General features: G+C 40.5%; 1 protein-coding gene across 3 annotated transcripts in view; it reads right to left on the bottom strand.

The window, feature by feature from the left end:
• Nucleotides 1–22,621, bottom strand: part of TSPAN12 (tetraspanin 12) — a 47,639-nt gene that overhangs the window by 12,913 nt on the left and 12,105 nt on the right. For 2 of the 3 annotated variants that reach the window (XM_064446657.1, XM_064446652.1), the window contains exons 3-5: nt 18,958–19,040; nt 18,174–18,309; nt 2,506–2,580 (exon numbers count right to left, since the gene is read on the bottom strand). In XM_064446657.1, coding sequence (XP_064302727.1) covers nt 2,506–2,580; nt 18,174–18,309; nt 18,958–19,040 — 294 coding nt within the window. The remainder of the gene's footprint in view (nt 1–2,505; nt 2,581–18,173; nt 18,310–18,957; nt 19,041–22,621) is intronic. The other variant, XM_064446666.1, reaches the window with a different exon arrangement.

The raw sequence follows: 22,621 nt of genomic DNA, 5'->3' as shown, positions 1-22,621 counted from the left end.
CCCACTGTACGAAGGCAACTTGAATTCTGGAGCTATGGAGGGATATTGGAATCTGTGTGTTTGACTGCTCCGAGAACACCAACATGTCAAACTAAAAGGACATTGAGGTATTTACTAAATAGTTTACTGTTAGCTCACACGCAGTAGAGCACAGTAATACATGATGCATTTGTTGGACTATACACTAACACTTCTGTGGATTGTGCAGACGAACAAAAACTAGAGGTGGTGGTTTGATTTTAGCATAAGTTCTGTAAAGCTCAGTTTGCCGTTGAAATCTACTTATTATTATTTTTCTAATGAGTCTCAAGGCTTGACCAATGCCCAAGTAAGCCAAGAACCCACACTGGCTTTTCAATCTTGTGGGTGGAATAAATTAGTCATGAGGCACACTTCACGCTGAGAGCTATCATGAGCTGGAAGGAAAATTGTTTATACAAAGACTCTTACAGCAACTTGTCCACACGCCAAGGAGAGCCCATATTGGATCAGCAGAGGCGGTTATGCCTCGGTGACATTTTTGACAACATCACCCACCCACCCACCGCCAACTGATTCTCTGAAACCCACCAGGGGCTCGTGTGATTTCACGCTACGCTGAAACCAACATGACATCAATTCACCCCCATGAGTATAAGATGGTATAAGAGGGAGTCTTCTTATCTTTATCAAATAGAGCAGAGGAAAGCGTGCTCTAGGGAAGTGACCTGCACAGTTATGAAAGAACCACTGATAAAGAACTGTGCTTTTCCAGACTGCCACATTCCCTATGACTCTCAGCAGCAAGAAACCTGAGTCTGGCCCACCTCATCACATAAGGATCAGTAGTGCTAGGCCAAAGGAAATAAAAAGAGGAAATTCTGATGCAAAGAGAAAACAAAAACCCCCAGTGTTTCGGGGATGAAGAATAAAAAAATACATATAAGGGAGAGAAGAAAAGAGATAAAAAATGAAAAGCAGTTGAGGAAGAGATTTTTTTTTCTGTTCTATATGCATTCTCATGTTCATACACTTGAATCCCTGGAAGAAAGAGGAAAAACCAGAGGAGTGTGGAGTATCCGGGTTCACTGCGAGCCACTGCAGATGGCACAGACGTGGAGCTCAGCGCTGCTTCTTCTGGCACAGGGGTGCAGGGACAGTTGTGTTTTTTCCAGCAGCATCACCAGTGCCTTAACATATGGTAGGGCTATGCCAGCTTTTATCAAACTGTCACGGGTTTGGGTTTCAGTGGCATAGCAGGTAACTGAAAGCTTGGGGGATCACACTAAAACACACTGTAACTTCAGGTTCTCTAAATTAATAGTGAAGGCTGGAGATGGCATGTACCAGTGCACTGAGGGCTATGTTATTTCAGGCAGCTTCCACTGACAAGAGTTCTGTGGAAAGATGAATGTTAGCTATAACTGTCATCCTTGGCAAAACCCCCGCAGAGGGCAGCTGTGCCCATAGGATGAAGCACGTCTCTTGTCCGCATTACCAATTTTAAAATGCATCAACGTAAGCTGACATTTAAAGTAAAGGGATAGCCTTAATCGCTGTTATATTAGAATACTCCTCTGGAATCTGTACCACAAGGGGATAAATGCTGATGCAAAGTGCTGCCGCATAACTTCAGACTTCAAATCTGCCAGAAATCCCTTTAGACCCAATACCATGTAAACATCAAGAAGGCTCCCTCCCATCTTACTGCGATATAATTGCTACTCACTGTTGGAAAGACCAGTATATTGGGCATATCTTGGCAGCTCAGAGAAAATATTTGTCCCTCTATTCATAAAAATGTACCAGACCGAGTACAAGACGTAAGGATATAGCAGCCAGCAGAATAACATTTCTGTTTAATTTCTGCTCAACACTTACCCATTTTCTTGCACGATGGTTACAAGTCTTCAGTTTGAAAATTAAAGGTTGGTACAGCCATAAAAACTAGACAGAGATAAAACCTCTTCACAAGTTTACAGAAGAGTGTTTTATAGCTAAGACATGTTTTGCCTAAAACTGGCATTTATAGTTTGTGGAGGCAGTGTGAAGATTTCAGCAGACAGCAAGTCCTCTAGTGAAAGAACACACTGTCTGTTTGCAACGTAGTACACTCAGCTATAGCTCTTTAAAACATGAAGAACTTTCAGGGCAAAATCCCTTCAAATTCTCACATCTCCTCCCTCAAAATACTTATCTTAAGCCTGAAGTTCATACTTTACCCTCAAAACTTCCACCGACTTGACAACCTGCCTAAGCAGGAATTAACAAAAAACAAATTCCTTAAATCAGGGGCTGCAAGATTTGGCTCTTCAATATAGTGCGGGTGGGGAGAAACCCAGAGAGGACTTTCCAGAGAGACAAGCTTTCCCAGAAGAATTCTCTGTTTTAGAAAAAGCAGTCACATGGAATTACACTGTCAGAATAATGAACAAAGATAAACACTACAGCAATTAGAAAACAGCTAACTAATGGAAATATTTGTTTTCTTCTGTTGAAAAAATGCAGCCTCCTTTTCTGACTCACCGTTATTTCCTGCTCGTAGGTCCAAACACCACAGGCCAGTTCAACACAGAATATTACAAGCAAGCTTCCAAAGTACTGCAGAAAACCAAATGGTCATAGTTATTTTTGATATTGAGTTTAACTTTGAAAAAAAGACTGAACAATATTGAAGGACGTCTCAAAACATTATTAACATTTCACTTGACTGAAGATGTGGAATCTGAAATACATTTTTGTAACCAAAATATGAAAGATTCATTCAGCAAACATTCTAAAAGTTTAAGTCATGTGACATTTCTCACTAACTTACCATAAAGCATATGAACATTAAAATGGGAAAATAAATTAATTTCCTTGTTGCCCAAGAGTACAAGACTATCATGACACTGTATGCTAAAACAGTTGCAAACAGGACAATGTTTTTTCCCTCATATACATGGAAAAAAAAGACATCTCTAAGTTTTATCCATTTAAGCAACATAATCCAAATCATGCCAATAGCCAAAAGGGAGAAGAAAAAAAAAAAGAATAAAAAAGAGAAAATTGACAAGATGGAAGCAAATAGTTCTTATCAAAGTGATTTGGATATTTGAGGTCGGGCACAAATGTACAAATATTTATTGAGATGGATTGAAATATCTTTGTCTATTACCAGATCTAACCCTTCAACTATTTAAAAATAGAAAATACATGTATAAATAAAGAAGCCATACAGGTCTTGGTAATGACACTTAAGAAACACTGGCCGCTGTGATTAAAAAGAGTAGTACTATCTTCTGTACAGCATCGACAAACCCTTTCTGAAATTAAGACTGCTTTAACTGGTGTTCTCTGTTAAAAGTAACCCATTTATCTTTTATTTAAAGCAGAAGTAATGTTCCAATCATTCTTGACTCAAAACTTTCTATGTCAATGGACTGAGCTCCCCCTTGTTCTCAGTATACAAGACTTATAGTCTTCACGGATTTTAATTTTATTTGTAAATCAGAGAGACACCATCACAATATAAAACAGACTAGAATAAATATATAATTTCATTAGCAGGATATATGCCAAAAGGCTTCTAATTTAGCCACTTAATTCTGGAATCTATTCAGGGCAGGTATAGAAGACACAAAATATGCATTGAGGGTGAGTGATTTTTTTTTTCCTATTAAAAGGTCAGTAAGCTGTATTATTTAAAATAGAGAAAATAAGCCCACAAGTGTTCAGATTTAATGGTCATATACATGGAATCTTTTTCATTCACCCAGTCTGCAACTGATACCTTGTAATTCACAGCTACCTTGACAGCTACTGAACAGTGTCTTGCCTTAACTTCTACTTGCTAATGAAATCTAACTACCTGAATTAGGTCTGTAGACGCAATCGGGAAAATTAAAAATGTGCATGTAGAAATATCCACGTGAATTTTCAAGAGAAACCTGCACTCATACCTGCCCCCTGCAAAGGTCCATTCAGTAAAGATGGTATTGAAAGAAGAGAGCCTGTTTTACTAGTCCCCACCACATTACACTGCATCTTCATAGTCATTAGAGCTGAACCTTATAAATCCTTATAAATCAACATATATCTATATATATATATAAGGATATATAAGGATACATATATATAAGGATATATATCCTTATAAATCAACACTATAACCACATGCAGAGCTCCAGTCTAGGCCTTCAATAACCAATATGTTCATCCTCCAAAGGTCCAAGAAAGGAAAAAATTTGAGTCATACCTTGTAGGAACAGTGACGCATTCTCTAAAAAGTAAATTAATGAGCTTCTAGACAATGTATCCACTATCACTGTAGTGCCTGCAAGTTATGCAAAGGGTTCCATGTTTTTTTTTAAAGAAATCTGCTTTGGAAAGTATTCACTTCATAAGCAGGAAAGAATGCCACGTGCTTTAGCTCTTCAATTCATAAGAAAAAATTGTTTAAGGACATTACGTGTAATACTAACTAAATGTTTAGATGAAAAGTGAATTTGAGTTCTCAGCTGTCAAAGCAAATGTCAGTGTTTTATACTCTAATAGAATAACAAGCCTGGGACTGCCTGCCATCTCCAAATCTTATGCAAAACTCACTGATCATAGTGAAAGTGGTACCTCTGGGGGGTGTACATGTGGCATTCTCTGGAAAACTCTTAATTTGCTGTTCCTTGTGACATTTAATTCATTCACAAACCTTAACATTTGAAATCTCATTTTTCTCAGCATACAGTTAAGGAAGTTTCTGGTAGCAGCTGGAGACAGAAGAGCCAAAACCAAGATTTTCTCCAGTTACTGGGTAAAGCTTGGGGTAGAAAACTATTAAGCCAGATTCACTCATAAACCATTTCTGGGTCTGCTGGGAATTGAGATCTCCTAACTCTAGCTACATCTGGATGCATAAGGGCACTGCAGAATCAAGCCTTCTGTCCTGAGAAAGCACATCATCTGTCCATAATGCAAAAGAGACAAAGTTTACCCACATGAAAATCCATTCTAGGAACTGAGCAACTGCAGGCACACCAAACCCGCACACAGGAGCTTCAGTTTCACTCTGCTGTTGAAGGGGAATATTATACCTCTCTCTAAATGTAATGGTTTGCAAAACAAATAATTCTTATGTAAGTTGTGTGGGGGAAAAAAAAAAAACCCTCTAACCATTATTTAAATTTATTACCCCTAATTTCCATCTTCCAAACACAGAAATTACTACTGGCTTCAATGCTTATTCCTTGTCCCCAATTAAATTCCCACAGGAGTCTGAATGCTAAATGCATATTCCTGCATTTACACACTTCTGCTTTTTGCCAGAAACACGGACTTGGTTTTGAAGCAAGGCTTAATATTTCCTCCTATGGGCTGAGTGGCTACATTTTGTAAAGGAGACTGACTGAGGAACACCACGGTGCACTATGCTCAAAACTGCGCCAGCAGGTCACTGATGTTACCTCCTACAGCACACCTCCCTCAGAGCACTCTCAGCCATTGCTGAGACATTTTCTACTTCTTTTCTTTTTGTTGGGTTTGGTGGGCTTTTCAGCAGGGAGAGGGTAGGGTAGAAAAGGCACAGGAGGGAGCAAACTGTTTTGCAAAGATATCTACAGGTTATCATAAAATAAAAAAATCCACAAGCAGTTATGTAAAGCGACAATCACTTCAAGAACTAGAGACCCTCTACATGGCAAATCCTACAGATTTTTAACGCTTTTCTTTTGTAGGCAATTGGTAATCACTATCATTCACTCTCCAGTTAGACTATGCAAAGTCATCAGAAAACTGAAGAGATGCCTTCACCCTGTTACAAACCCAGAGTAAGTTTCACTGCAGGACTTCCTCCAGTGAGGTTGTGAAAAGGCTGAAACGTTGCTTCCTTGAGAAGCTAAAAGGCTGAAATGCTGGTAGAAAACACTCTTTTCAGAGTAACAAATCAACGTAAAAATATTTGCCAATAAAATAATTAATAATGCAGTAGACATTTATTGCTCCTTACTAAGTCACAGGCACACATGTGGCCAAGACACTTCAGCCTCCCTGCCGTGTCAAATGGATGTGTTGTCAATTAGCAGGAGCTGGTTCTCCTGCAACTTCCTCATTAAGCTTGGTCACCACCACTGGCTGCAGGGGAAGAAGGAGGGCAGCAGCTCAGTAGAGCAGTAGCTTTCCAACAGGAGCATCTCCTCTAATATCTGGAACCTTGCAGAAGCCCCTGGATTTTTTCTGCAGCAGTGGATGAGTACTTGCGTGTGGCTCCATCTCCAGAGCACAGAGCTCCAGCACTGGCAGCCTGCAGAGACTTAAACAACTGTATTCTTCCAGCACATCAGTCCTGAAAGAGAGGTAAAGGAACTAGGAACTCTGGAGTTCAGGAGAATCCCATTCCCCTTCCTTTCTTATGCAAAAGAGTAAACAGGAAAGAAGCAGGAGCAGAAATAAAGTCATTACTACAAAAACCACTTTCAAAGAGATGTCAAAAAGATGGGGGGGAAGGGCCAAGGAAAGAGATTAAGCATATAAAGTCCTGCACCTGGGGAGGAACAACCCCATGCACCAGTACAGGCTGGGGGCTGAACTACTGGAAAGCAGCTCTGTTGAGAAGGACCTGGGAGTGCTGGTGGACAGCAAGGTGACCCTGAGCCAGCACTGTGCCCTTGTGGCCAAGAAGGCCAACGGTATCCTGGGATGCATTAAAAGGATTGTGGCCAGCAGATCGAGAGAGGTTATCCTCCCCCTCTACTCTGCCCCAGTGAGACCACATTTGGAGTACCGTGTCCAGTTTTGGGCCCCCCAGTTTAAGAAGGATTTGGAACTGCTTGAGCAAGTCCAGCAGAGAGCTACATAGATGATCAGGGGACTGGAACATCTCCCTTGTGAGGAAAGGCTGAGAGACCTGGGTTTGTTCGGCCTGGAGAAGAGAAGACTGAGAGGGGATTTCATCAATACCTATAAATATCTGAAGGGTGGGTGTCAGGACGATGGGACTGGGACTCTTTTCAGTAGTGCCCAATGACAGGACAAGGGGCAATGGGCACAAGTTGGAACACAGGAAGTTCCACTTAAAGATGATTAAAAACATCTTTCCTGTGAGGGTGCCAGAGCAGTAGAACAGGCTGCCCAGGGAAGCTGTGGAGTCTCCTTCCCTGGGGACATTCAAAACCCACCTGGACACGTTCCTGTGCCCCCTGCTCTAGGTGTCCCTGCTCAAGCAGAGGGGTTGGACAAGATGATCTCCAGAGGTCCCTTCCAACCCCTGCCATTCTGTGATTCTGTGTTATTCCCTAAGTAGTCACCAGACACTGTTCTACTGGAATACTCTTCATGTGGTACAGGTGTAAGAGCGACCACGGCCAACATCCTCATCCTGCCCTGAAACATCCGATGCAGATACTACACACATCAACAGCACAGAAACCCACTTACTCACTGCCAGTGCAGAGACACTGAGAGATCATACTCAGCTACTACAAGTTAAAACTGCCTCTAGAGAGGTCTTGCTCTTGTGAAAGTCAAACAAACATAGTCCACTTCTACAGGGAATTAATATATAAGACAAAACGAGTAGTGGGACAGTGGAACATGGAATGGGAATTCAATGATGATGAAATTCAACCACAGAATGCAGGTAACCATCAAGTAGTCAATGGCAGAAAAAGGGAACTATTGAACTATTTTGAAGTAATAGGTTGTGTGCTAATTCAGATGACTATTTTCAGATAGATACCTGCATAAATGCTGTCAGAACCTGATAAAACACTTGAAAGGTACATGGTATTTTCACTATGCATTAAAAAAATCAAAATAATTTAAAACTGCTTTTAGAAATATCTGTATGGATTATCTAATTAGAATAAAAACTTTTAGTGTGAATAAAATTCCTGCACGCAGCAGTAGCATCCCGTAAGAGGATACAAGCTCCATATATAGCAGTGCTCCCTATATGGAGTATATATGCTCTGGCATATGCCCAAAATGTCTTCCTATCTCTCTAAGACTAGCAACTGAAGTACAAAATTAATTTATCCTAATTAAATTATGACAGGGTTTTTGCTATCCTATTTTCTCTGCCAAACTAAGAGAATGACCTCCACCACAGAATACACTGCAGGAACAAATTTCTTTCTTGATCATCACAACCATTTAGATACAAAACTAATAAAAATAGCAAATGCAAGCACAAAATCACTATTACTGAATCTAAGATATTTTGCATCCATTTAAAAGGTCTTCGTTCCAACAATTTCCATTCAGTTCAGAGAGTAACAGTGAATGGCACACACATGAAGTGCCTCTCAACATAAAATCTCTCCCTTGTGGCTTTCTATCCTGCAGAGTATAGGATTTTTTTTTTGTTGCAATTGTGGGCAGCTGCAGGGAAGGATATAAAGCGTGAAGCACCATGCTTTATGTTTTTTGCAGAGCTGTAATACAAAACTCTTACTGCAGTTCTAGAGATTTTTTGTCTTCAATATACCACGATTCCTGCAATTAATCACTCAATATACTTTGCCTGTGCTTTTTAGGCAACAGGTGAAAAGAACTGGTGAAAAATAACCTTCTATTTCTGTTACATGGCAACAGGATGACGGAAAAAATGGGATTTCAGAAAACAGCATGTGGAGGGAGTTGGTAAGAATATTTGCTCCTCTTCCCACCCCAGTCCCCATTTTAAATGCCCATCTCCAAAGTATTTCCGAGAACACAGAATTTTTCCAGAGATTTTTTTGACAGTGCAAAAATTAAATTCTAATTACATTTAACAAAGCAAAACTAGAGTTAAAACTCGTGTCCTGCAGTGGTCTCTTTCACATTACCTTGGCTATTGCACTGAATGCCCAGTGCCCTATTATCGGCCACTGTGATAACCCCACTGGCACAGATACAAAAAACACATGACTGTCCTCCGAGGATGCCCTTCCAAACTCTAGTGCAAGCATTATGCCAGAAACAAAGCTAAGAGCAGGAGCCCTCATAGAAATGTGATGACTTTGGGTACTTAGTGACCAGAGAGTCACTATGGCCCTCTGGTGCCAAGCAGCCCAGACAGGCATGCGTAGCCATGCTACAACGCCATGCATACCCAACTTTGTGACTGAAGTGGTACCGTATGGGGCTTTTTGCTCTGCCATAGATGGGTTTGGTAATTTTTTGCCAATGACCTATAGAATCATAGAATCGTGTAGGTTGGAAAAGACCTTTAAGACCATTGAGTCCAGCTGTAAAACTAACACTGCCAAGTCCACCAGTAAACCATGTCCCTAAACACTACCTCTACATGTCTTTTAAATGCCTCCAGGGATGGTGACTCAAGTACTTCCCTGGACCTCTGGAATGCCTATTCAGCATTCAGCTACTATAACCTGTAAAATCAGTGGGCCATTAGCCCACACACAAGGAGAATCAAAGACCGGGACACATCCCCAGTCATCCTCTCTTGATCCTGCTTGTACCAAACTTGGTACAATCATTTTGTTTACGATTTGGAAGAGTGATTTAGAAGCAAGAGTCTAGGCAACTCACAAAGAAAATTAACTAAGACAGGGTTCCGTGGCAACCCAAATTTCAGCAGAACTAGAAAGGCACAAGAGTAGCTTACTTCATCTTTTTCCTCACTCAAACCTTGGGTTTGCATGTTGCATGATGCTCCTGTTCTGGGATTAGGACCCTATTTCATCTGTTCTGACAGCTTCCTAGCTAACTACTGCCACCCTAGAAAACCCGAGGAGACTTCACAGTCTACTAAATTCATCCTTAAAGAAAAAATATACCCCATCTCATATACTCAAAATATCCACTTCCTAAGCCCACTTCCAGACAGTGAGAAAGCAAGAGAGCATTCTGTATATGAAAGCAAATGGCAACGGCAGGGGCTAACAACTGGAGTCAGAAGTTGCAACACTGTGAAGAAAAGTGAGAGCATGGAGGGTGTTGCAGCTTTTGGAGATTTTGGTCTACAAGACTGTAGAAATCCTTCAATTTTTGAGCAAATGTGCCTTTCTTTGAAGCATCAGTGTACTTATTAAGGAATTGTCATTCACGTGCTCTGTATTTCATTTAATAAGTATCATCTTTCAAGCTTTACCACTCTCATCTCAAGTGTTTTTCTTTTCTCCCAGAAGATATAAAACACCTTTCCCCACACACACACTCCGCCCCCCCCAGTCTCAAAAGAAACCACAACCCTCGTGCCAGAGCTGATCAGCAAGTCCAGCCTCCTCAGACTTGCTGTCTGGTGCTCACACCACCTCCTTGGGCAACGTGGTCCATATGGCAAGAGAGGCAAGGAAAGCTCTGGGAGGGAAGGGCAGGGGCTGAAGTATATTCCAAGGGTAAGGCAGCTGCAGAAGGAAACCTTACGGGAATCTCTAAAAGGCTAGAGTATATGGTATGTAACACAGATGCCAGATTTTAAGAGGGTTATGCATAGCATTTCCCAATGGCTAACAGCCTGAGAGCGTCAGCCTTTTTCTACTGAGACACAAGCCATCCAGACATCTGTCTGCACCCTGAGAAGCGTCAGATGACCACCACAACGCTGGATGACCAACAGGAACCAGACTCTTTCTGTGCAAAACAAAATAAAAACTCCTTCCTCCCTCCATAAGTTACAACCTACGGTTCCCTTTACTTTTGCTACACTTTAAAAACTAACAAGATTATTTTCACGATTAATCCAGCTATACTTTTTAAAAATGGAGCAAGCAATCATTAAATGGAGTCACACAAGCTGCACGGAAAACTGAAATGCTGTTTATCCAGTCTGGCAGTGCAAACTTTCCCCTGCCCCCACCTTCCTCCCTCCCCAGCTCCCTCAGCCCTGCCCTGAAGGGATTAACAGTCCATTTGTCATTCTGATTTAAAATTTGCTTTACTTGCTTGACAACGCAGAAATATGTGAGAGACGCAGTCACAAGTCAACAAGGAAATGGGCTGAAACCACCAACTTACAACATGAGCTACTGAATGCCATCCAGTTCTTCAGAATACGTACATTCCACAGCAAAATGATCAGATATCTCTTATTTTAGATTTCGGTTTCCCTGATCACAAAATTTTGTCAATCTGTACAAAGGGTCTTAAAGCTTGTGACCTTTGTAAAATCCAAGTTTTATATAAATAATTATCACTTTTCCCCAAACCTTTGCAACTAATTTTCTGAGTCAAAAAACTTTTTTTTAATGGCAATGAACATTTTAATTTTCTATGGTATGTGTCCAAGTTCTTTTAATTGACCCATTTACTTTTTAAAAAACTAAATTATTTATAAATAGTTAGAACTTTGTTCACAGCCTCAATTCTTCTACGAGATGGTTAAAGTAAAAATTTAAAACAGATCATTAACAGTTAATCTTTGCTTATATAAGGAAACAGGTATTACTTTGGAAATAAGCAAACATACACTTCAGACAATTATTAGGATTTATTTGCCCAAGACGCTATTACCTGAAGTCAATGAACTCCAAGGAATAAGGGTCACTGCAAGGTCATGGCCTTATAATATACCCTTCCCCCATCTTCTCCCCTTATTTTGAAACACAGCATCCTTCATCTCTCTAACCCCTCTATTTTCTACCAAGGAAATTAAACACCATAGAAATGCTTCTTTGGTCAAGACAATCCTTTTTCCTTGTAAAACAGATGAATTTGGTGCTGATACACACAATAACTCTGCCTCAGCACACCCCAAAACACTTCAAATATTTACCATTTTGAGTGAAGAAGTGCTCTTAGATATAAAGCCCATAGTGCAGCCCCTGTGCACACAGCAACGTATCTCTGTGGTTTATTAGTCAAAAGGGCAAGATTACGCAAGAAAGAGATTAATTTACCTCACTGGACATCCACTCCATACTCAATTTGTGGCAACAAGAATGCAGTTGAACCACAGTGTCAAGGCATGCCCCACTGGTGAGGCTGGGCTGCATTTCAGACAAGGCATGGAGGTTTGGCTGGGCTTTGTGGATCTGTTTATTCATTCACTCCTTCCTTGCTCTCAGGGACTCTCCCATTCCCTATTCCTTTCAGCAGAGGAAAAAAAGCTGGACAAACAACCAAAGAGAAAAGAGGAGCTGGGAAGGATAGAGGGGGAAAAAAGCACTACTGCAGCAAGACCACATATCACCTCAGCAGTTGCACCACTTCTCTCACTCAAGATGCAGCATCCCTTGTTCCCATCCTGGTATCACTCCCAGCTCTCTTGCCTCAACAGCCCAGCTCCCTTGAAACTACTGTCATAGCAGAACCTGCCTCTTCAATAGCTTCCTGGACCCACTTCCATCATTTCACTTGAATTTTTCTATCACTATCTTCCCTCCTCTGTTCACCAGGGAGTATCACTCTAGAGCCCTTTTCAGCTCTGGTGCCATTTCAGTCTCTTCTACTGCCCTGGGTATCAATGACTTTCAAGAACTTGGAGGGAGAAAGCAATATTAATGGCTTAAAGAATGGGAATGGGGGAAAATGGGAACAAGGAAGATAAAAGGAATAAGGTTTGCACCAAAAGTTTTGGATCATGAGGCCAGACATAGTGACACCTAGTAAAACCAACACTCAAGACACATCCCCAAGACGAGGCAAAGTAGCCACCCCCATTAGATGAGCCTAAAAGTACACGATGCAGTGAAAAGCGGGTCACAGAAGTCCAGGCAGCACGTTTCATGCTGAAAACGTACTGAAACCGTAAAATGGCTACTGTCAACAGATACTTACTTTTCAATTTAGCACTGTACCTTTTTCAAAAGGACAAGCAAGTGGCTCTTCACTACTGCAGGAGTACGCAAAAAACCCAACCCATTTTATCTGACAATATCATAACTGCACTCTCCAACCTTGCTGTTGTAAGTCAAAGGCATTTCCCTGAACAGCCCTCAAGGGGCTGGACAGTTCTTGTCACTTTGAGCTGCCAGATAACTGCACCGAATAGTACCGCGCTGCCCCTGCCCTGGTAAAACATGGCTGCCTGTTCAAGGTAGCTGCTAAGCGCCAGGGTGGCGGAAGCAGATCATCACCATAAGCACAGCAAACATTTGGATTTAAGCCAAGCATTCAGAAGAAGACCTGGACACTCCCACCAGCTCAATTCCTGTCATGCTCCTCTCCCAGCTAAAAAAATTAGGTAACCTTTCAAAGCACTTTGAAAAAGTCTTGTAAGCACATATACAGTGCTGTACATTTACATTGGACAAGATCAGCAAAACGCATCTTGTGGTTAGACAGGCGGAGAGGTGGGCACTGGACTGCAGGACCAACACTGTCCACCCCAATTTGTCTGAACCTTAAAAACTCTGATCTGAACAGGAAAGAAGCTTACCCTCTATCCAATTTAAAGCCAAAACCGTCTAATGATGATTAGTTCAGGTACCTCCTTGAAGAGTTCACCTTTGGACTGAAAGTTAAAAATTAAGAAAGCAAAAAAAAGTTTAGTCCTATATTTACTCCCTTGAGAAAGTTGCTCATATCTAAAACTACTGGGGTATACTAACAACTGGTGAACATCAAGTGTATTTTCTCCTACAAGTGGAATGTCAAACAATCAACACTTCAAAATGCAAGCTATATGTCCAGCCCCTTACTTACCCACTGACTAGCTGAATTGGAGTTTTAGCACAGTACTGGCTTCTCACCAAATCTGTACTAAAGTATTGTGAACCCACTTAAATCAGTCTTTCAAAAGGCAGGGTAACCTATCTTGTGAATCACTGTTTTTTCTCCCATTCACACCACATTCATAAATGAGCTGCTGATGAAAGGCACAAAATATGAAAATGATGAACTCCAGTCCGCAACCTGTCTAATTCTAATCTCCACAGGTTTACACCAAGTATGTTTGTCAGTTATTTCTTCCCTTTCAATGCTTGGTAGTTTAATAATGAAGAAATACTTCTGGTTGGTAAATAACAATTCCAGTGCCAAATATTAGTACAAGGTATTGGAGCAGCTGTGACTGTGGTAAGAGTCCACAGGGGTCAGAACAAATATCCTGTATTATTACAGAACAAATAACAGCTATTATGTATTATATCAGAAATACATATTGCCACAAAAAGGCAAAAAATTAATTATCACTAATCTCTCATATTAATTCACGGTAACTGTAGCCACAAGTACTGCAGAACAGTTGGTGCTGTGGTTCTGTAAAGCAGCTACAGAGTCCCTTCTAGGAAGCCATTAGCAGTTATTGATATCTTGCAACGTAGCAGACATCTGAATTTAATCATCCCTATCAGCTCTGCATCCACATGGACTGAAATGGGTGTATGGGTACAGAAGAATCTGCCCCAAGTGGCAATACAGTGAGTGGTTCCCAGTCATTCTTCAGATGGACTTTACAGCAACCACCCTCCCCAACGCTGCAGTTAGCTGGCTGAGAACTACTGACATAAGCCAGCCACATTCATGGTAGGTTTGTCACATCTCCAGTTTACCTTTTCAATGAAAACATAGTTCATTTTTTCCTTTATGAAATATTTGCCTGCTTTTAAAGAAAATATCAGTTTAGTTTAATGATTGTTTGCCTGGTTGTGTTTCAACTCAATAGACAATTCAGTCTGCCAACTTCCAATTTATAACCAGGTTCTGCCATAACTGAATTAACAAGCTGTTTGACCACACACCAACAGGGACTAACAATGTTTGGTTCTGAGGGATATTTATTTCTCTGCCAACTTCATGATAAAAATCAGTAAAATTATTTGCCCTATTGACCATCAAATATTTCTAACAGTTTTTCCCTTTGTGAAAACATATGCAGACAAATTTGAATCCTGTGCTGTTTGAATCCCGTAATTACAGAAAACGCATAGTTATAAATGCCAGAATTTGCAGTGAAAACTCCAGCCAGGAAAATATTTTCCAGTGGGATTTTCATGAAGCCGTTTCTAGTCAGAGTTTACTCTTTGTTGTCTTAATAAAAGAAGAACTTTAAAAAAAAAAATCACATACCCTTAAGGTTACTATTTTCAAAGAATATATGCATGTGGCAGGGGGGTTGGGTTTGTGGTTTTTTGTTTGTTTGGGTTCCTCCCGCCCTCCCGCCCTCCTCCCTCCCCGCCCCTGTTAGGCTATGTGCACAACAGACTTAAAAAACAATCCAAAATGCACAGAGCCTCAGAAGAGAAGAGGCAAAAGGTGGATTTGAAAAAAAAAAATTAAAGAATCTTTCTGAAATACTTTAACAAGCACCATAAAACCTGTCCTCAAGTTTCTTATCCTTAGACTTTCTATACATTCAAATCAGTGACTTGGTGGAGTCCAGATCTTTCAGTTCCGGCTGGCATCACAGCCGCTTCTACATGAGGACGTTGGTCACTCATGACACACAACAGAATTATATTATAGTCACTTAAGGTACACACAGGCTCTTTATACCAACGAGCCTTCAGGACTATGTATTCCTGAAGCAATTAAAATTAAATTATCATAGCTTTAAAATGCTGGTTCTATAAATAATCCAGACCATGCACCTCAGAAGACTGACGTGCCGTATTTTCTTACTATTAAACTGAGTAAACATTAGTGCGATTTATGCCCCATGTGAAGCTGGGAAGGTTTCAAGCATTTAATTGCAAGATAAAATTTCAAACACAAATTAAAATAATTATGTATTCAGAGGTATTAAAATATCTAACACCATAATATATATTTTATGATCCTTATGCTTTATTAGATTTTCCAAAAATCCAATTCAATTAACAACATTAGCACTAGCAATTAGCATGCTGCCAGGAACATCAAGATTTGTATCCAAACATCTCTGCATGCCACCATTATGGCTGTTCATGTCCTTCAAAAAGAAGATTAAAAGCGTGATTGAAGAGGTTGTTAATGTTTCACATGAAGGTTCTTTTCTTTTAGTTCATCTGGTTGCACAAAAGCTCATTTTGTTGATCCGTCACTTTTCTGATTAGTCTGATGAATGAAGCATTGACTTATGTCTGCATACTTCTGTGGTATAACACGATTGCATTCATTTAACAATTAATCAAAGACAATGACATACTTAGGAAGATATCATTTAGTTTTGCTTATCAGTTTGCTTAGCAAGAGCAAATTCTCAGGCTCCTGAAAATGAAATAGTGCAACATAAAATTATAGAAATGTCTTGGTTTGATTTAGTATAATTTGACTGCCTAAACACACTTTAAATAATTGATTTCCAGATGTCATTAAAAGCTAGAAATGATTTCTTCTTTTCACTGACAGCTTAAATAAACTGAAGGCCAAAACCAGTTTTAACTTAATTTTCTTTTCAATCGGTTCGGATCTTTTTCAAGGCTTATACCAAAACCGGTAACTTTTTTTTTTTCAAGATGCTATGTAGCGTTGGTCTACATCATATAGTTGCTTTTGACTTTTAATTAATTTTCATTCACATTAAAAACTATCACCACTGCAAAATAAAAAAACACTTTATAAAAATAATCTTATGATCTTAAGTTTACCATCTTTTAACACTTTCACTTTTTATATAAAACAAATATGTACAAAGCCCTTTATGTAAGAAAGATTACTAGATAAATAATTATATGGTATGAAATTATATTAATCCATTATTTTTATGCAAGTGCTCATAACTAAGGAATATTTGTCTTAGAACTTGTTCCCATTGACTGTAACATTGCAAGGTTAAGATCTATAAATATAAAATGCATGACTATTATAAAGTATTCTGACTTAAATGAGAGTTTTTCCTAACTATATAGCTTTGAAACAACAATCTTCATATTGTATATGGGCTTAACAAATATCCAAAAGGAGAAATAACATTTGCCCTCTTGCAGTTGAGGAACACTTCTGCTGCAGACCTTCAGCTGGAAGTCTCAGATAAAGCTTACTCCAAGCCTCTCATATATAAGAGATGTTTTAACATAAAACCCCAGTAGAGTTTCCCAACTGTTTTAGTTGCAGTTAGAATATTTTCTACTAGATAAAAGCAAAGGTTGCATAAATCTCAGCCAACTTCTCACTTTTTTTTTTTTTGGTCACTTTGTGTGAAATTTGTGAGGTTCCAGTATCATGTACTCAAGCCAGCCCAGATGCACAAGAAAAATGCAACCTTATGCACTTCAGGAGAACCCAACACACACTGCAGTGAAAAGCAGCAGGAGACCAACTCTACTTGTGTCAGACTCCTGGATATTCTCAAGAGCTGAAGGATTTTACCCGTCCACTTTCTCCTACTGCAATTACAGTAGTCAAGTTTGATACCTCTCTTTCACATCCATTGCTCCCACTCTCTCGGGCTACGGGATAAGAAACTGTTTGGAATCCTGCTCACCCTCACATTAAAAGACAAAGCCCAACTCCGCAAAGGGCTACTAGCTAGGCATACAGGTACATGGCACTTTGCGATCTCAGTGTTGCCAATGGTCTAAATCTTTTTTAACTCTCAACCTTTAAGATTTGTGCAAGTTTGATGAGCTTTTTGGTTTGGGCTTTTTGCGGGGGGGGGGGGGCGTTTTGGGGATTTTTGTTGTTGTTGTTGTTGGTTGGTTTTTTTAATTGTCCTCAAATTCACTGACTTCCAGATGAAGAAAAATGCATTTGGTTCCCTTGACAGTCAAGGCCTCATCACAGTTAAATTGTACACAGAGCCTTTTGCAGGAGAAACTGTTGCTTTTCAGTTGCTGTTGGCTCATTTATACAGCCTCCAAACAAGTGAAAAACCTGGGTACTTGGAATTTATTTTTAAACTTGCTCACAACCAAATGCAACTGCAAAATTCCACATCCACGTAAGAGAAGGCAAAGTTTCTGAATACACTCAGAATTAACTTTCATCGGTTACAAATGCTGTTACTTTACACATACAATCAACTGTGGGAATAAAGCAAAATCTAGGTTATTTAGCTATTGCGCAGCCAAGAGTCAAAAGGGTAGCATAAGGGTTTACTTCAGAGCACTCAGACTCATGTTCCTATAATTATTAGTACTTAAGAGTTTGAGTTATTTTTCCCTTCAGCAACTCCTCTACAAAATGAAGTGGATTTTTGCAAATGAGACACTGCTTGTCTTTCAGTCACAGCATAATGCAGTCTAGGCAGTAAATTATTTCCCATTGTGTGCTTTGCAATTACAATTTCTCACCAATATCACAACTCAACGCGGTAATAAAAAATAATCAGTATTTATCTAGGGCCTGTGGATTAAAACTTTTCTTACGCTGTTGAAGTGAAGCAGAAGTTAGCTGGTTTTAGAGGTTATGAAACATACCCAGACAAGGAGCAACAGATTTCTTTTCACTGTTCCACAGTAGCCTAGCATTCCAACTATGATGAGGAAACAGCAGACTGCAATCATGACTGGGTGGACCACGGGAAAGTAAGTCAAAATAACAGCTTCTTCCACCCTAAAACCAATCAGAACAATAATCAAAAAATCAAAATCACATAAAAATGAATCAGAATAAAAACACAATATAGCCATTAAAATGAAAACAGTGGATTAGCAGATGCATTTTTTTCTAGCACCTTAAATGTTTCACAGAAATTTCTTCTATGTGTTTTTAAAGTCAAATGCTGCATTCAGGTACTAGGAAGTAATGCGTCATCCGGCATCTATCTGAGGCGAAGGCAATCTTCCTGTCCTGCACTTGCACAGTACGTAGTGCAGTGAGGCCCTGTTCCATCACTAGGGCTCATAAGCACTGCTAAAATAAAAATAACAGCATTCCCAAATCTCTGGTCTGAATAAAGTATTCAAAACTAAACAGAAATATAATATAGTTACATGTTGGCAAAGGGCCCAAAATTGATCCCTGTCAGAAGAGAAAGGCACAGGAATAAACCAAGATTGAATTCACATCTTTCCCCCTTCTTTAATTTCAACTGATGCCAGAAATGGTGGCAAAAATACACCTTTCAACAAAACAATGATTAGCTCAACTGAAAGCTTCTTAATTCTAGAAATCCTAATTAGGAATCTTGCCATACAGAATGAATGACATATACCGCAATAAATCACCCACACAGATTAATAGGTTTAAGGAAAGCTTTACCTTGTTTCTGCGGTTAAAGTGAGAACGTTATTCAGGTAATCTCTCATCCAAGCAGACACACCTAATACGCTGATGGACATCAACTGTAAAGAAAAGATGAAGTTACTTATTATGTGTTTAAAAAAAAATTTGCAAGATCATTCATAATTTAAGTAGAAGATCAATCATCAGTAATATTTTCCATGCATTCATTTATCCAAACAGCATACCGTCCCCAAAAGTGTTCTTCTATATGCCTAGAGCTGGTTTGTTGCCCAAATATTTAGGGAGCCAGTGACAATAATAATCTCTTCCAGTATGCATAAATAATGCTTGGAACACCTTCTCCTCCACTCAGTGATGCCACTGCTGGCCCAAGTCCCACCACTGCACAGTGTACCACAGAAACAATAGGGAGGGTTTATGCTGATAAAATCAGCGACTCTTTCAGGGCTCACAGGTGATATCTACCAGTCTGTATGAAACTGTGAAGCCATGCTCTGATACACAGCCAGTGAAGAATCATCTGAAGCTCCACACAGGCTACAACAGTCCTGATACACTGACACACAGGAGAGTTTTATCTTGGGGTTAAATTTAGAAGAATCTGTTTCTCTTGTTCATTCAGATAAAGTCACACCATGAACAGTATGACTCAGTTTCCTGAACTGTAAAATGGTAACAAAACTCACTGTACTTCAACTAAAAACCCCAGATGAAAGCATTTGGGTACCTAACTTGCCAGACACTTGAGAGGCATAAAGCCACTACACTTTCACCAGGACTGCTCCTACAGCAAGTAAATCCCTGAGACTGAACCCATCTAGAATGGCCACCACCTCAGCAGACCCAGATTTCTGTCACCTGATGCCATCATGCACTCCAGCACACCTGGGATCTACCAGTAGAAGCAGCTCTGGCCTCTGATTTTCTTAAGAAGCCCAACCTGAATTATGTGGTCAGAACACATCTGCCACACTGTGACAGCACCAGCTCTTCTGTCGCTGTAGCAGAAGCACCGCTAAAGGACAAGGCACACTTCATAGCACTTGCCCATTTATTTTGCACTGGGCTATGCAAGTCAGTAGGCCCTTCCTTCTGGAAGACGGCTCATGTAACAGCAGCGGTCAATCCCCACCTTTGTGCATGCTCTCCATCGCCAAGAGAACTGTATCTCCTCCTGCACACACAGGACAGACAGAGTGCTGCTCCCAAAACAGAAGGTGAGAGGTGCAGCTATAAACTCCTTCAAGGACAGGAAGGAACAACTAAGCTCTTCTAGAAAACGGAGCAAAGTTAAGGTTATTAATGCCACTGTTTACTTCTCAAACCACTTCAGGGAATTCAGCTGTTTATTACACCCAAAGGAGAATTTAGGAATATCTGTCTCAAAAGGGCACCCAAGCCTGAACCGCAGCTCAGGGGCTGAACCTGACAGACTCAGGACTTCAGAAGCACCACTGTCTAGCTGAGGAAGGAAGAACTAAGCATGCTGGCTCTCCTGAATACTACTGTTTTCATGCATTGTATAGGTGTATGCTAGGAAACCTCAACATTATATTAGCAACTTAAGTCGCCGAGAAGTGCGAATCTCCCCTGTTGCCTCAACAGCTAGCTTCCCACGTGCCCTCATACTTCCCTGAAGTTTTTATGCAGAAGTTAACTGGGTCAAACCTAACAAATAAGAAAAGCCGCTCTGTGTCCTTACCAGTTCTATGCCTGCAGCACGCCCACATCAGGCTACTTCAGCCTTTAAAACTTCACAACAAGTCCCAGTGGCTACCCCACAGCTTCCTCCTGCTTTTCAAAACTGGTGCACAAAGTGCAGGCACTGCCTTGGTTCTGGGTGGTGCCAGTGAGAGCTCTGGGTGCTCAGCACGCTGCACGCACAGCCTTGAAAGTTAAGTCTATTACACGTATGTCCTTTATGCTCTGTGGGATCTATTTTGGCTGGTGGAACAGTAGGAGTAAAGAGCATTTTCTGTTGTGTTATTTGCAGGAAGCTGCAGGATCAAGGAAAAGATGATGACTAGAATCTCCTCCTAGATAAACTCCTGGACAAAAACTACCTCCCTGGAAGAAAGCATCAGGCAAATGTATCATACAAGCAATAAAAACCATGTTTCTAACACAAAGAGAGGTAAAGAAGGCTACAAGAAGACAGACTATGTTCTTATAGACAAAAAGCAACAGAAAATATTTTTAACCCTCCACATCTCCCTGCAAGGCCTGCCAATACACACAGGGAAAGTGTTAGCTTGCACTTCTACTCTGTTTGTTGTAAAATACTTCAGATAATTAACCAAATTAATAAAACCAAATTAAGACAAATTTGAGGTCTAAGCTTCCTCATAACGGGAAGAGGAGGGGCAGGCGCTGATCTCTTCTCCCTGGTGACCAATGACAGGACCCGAAGGAATGGCAGGAAGATGTGCCAGGGGAGGTTTAGGCTGGGTATTATGAAAAGGTTCTTCACTCAGAGGGTGGTGGAGCACTGGAACAGGCTCCCCAGGGAGGCAGTCACAGTGCCAAGTCTGATGATATTCAAGAAACGCTTTCACAATGCCCTCAGAGATATGGTGTGAATTTAGGGTTGTCCTGTGCAGGGACAGGAGTTGGACTTGATGATCCTTGTGGGTCCCTTCCAGCTCAGGACATTCTATGATTCTATGGTTACTTTGCTTTATAGCAGCGGTGCTCAGGAGTGAGAAGTCCATCAAAACCACACTCCTCAGGAACTTTTAATAAGAGCCAGACAGTCGTGCTACAAAAACTGTACCAGAAAAATGTTCGCTTGCTAAATAATACTCTTCCTCCCATACCAGACGGATGGACTGTCTAGACTCCACTCTCCATTAGGAACTCACAGGCTGCCTTCAACATTTCAGCCTTCAATATGCAGCACTATAGTCCCATACAGTAATGGGAGGAGGTGGTTCCCTTGGAAGAAGGCTAGAGACGCTTCCTTCAGCAGAGGTTAGATCTGGCAGGCAAGAGTCACCACAAGGATACTGGAGCCTGCAGGTTATTCAGAGACAACAGGGAGATCACGGAGCAACCACCTAAAAGGCAGAGGGGACAGAAAGGACTTCCTGTATGCCAAACAAAACGAGCAGAGTCCTGCCACTGAGAGAATCATTCAGTTTGCTAGAAGAAAGGACTTGCCTACAAATGTAAAGCAGGGAGGAAAAGAACTTTTATTTCTGCTCTGTCTGCTTGAGTTTTCTCTACCTAGATACGTATTTTTTGCCCACATAAAATCAGTGAGAGGGAAATCTAGGCAGATACATCTCCAAGTTGTGGTCAACACATGGCCACATGACTCCTACAGAAACGCTTAATGACCATATCATGGAACAGGACACTGTTTTCACTTATCATGAACAGCAACTGGAAGAAAAAGACTAGTTCCTTTCACCCAGGAAACATAACCTTCACGAATGATGTAAGTATGTGAACACTATTTCAGATCATAAGAACAAGTTCTCTGTGAAAGGTCTCTCACTTAATTCAAAAAGCTTTTAGCCATTTAGGTCACCCAGCTGTTCTTCTTCAGTGTAAATATCTAATAGCCAATTACTACTGTTTCTTGCTGGAGATAAATTACATGCAAGAAAATTCCCTCTGGAACCCCTATGAAAGCCACACTTCGGCTTACCCACTCACCTACCCTGTGCCCTGAATG

This window comes from Phalacrocorax carbo, chromosome 1 (assembly GCF_963921805.1).
Source record: "Phalacrocorax carbo chromosome 1, bPhaCar2.1, whole genome shotgun sequence".
Taxonomy (NCBI): Eukaryota; Metazoa; Chordata; class Aves; order Suliformes; family Phalacrocoracidae; genus Phalacrocorax; species Phalacrocorax carbo.
The sequence above is the reverse complement of the archived record's forward strand: the minus strand, read 5'-3'. Positions and strand labels throughout refer to the sequence as shown.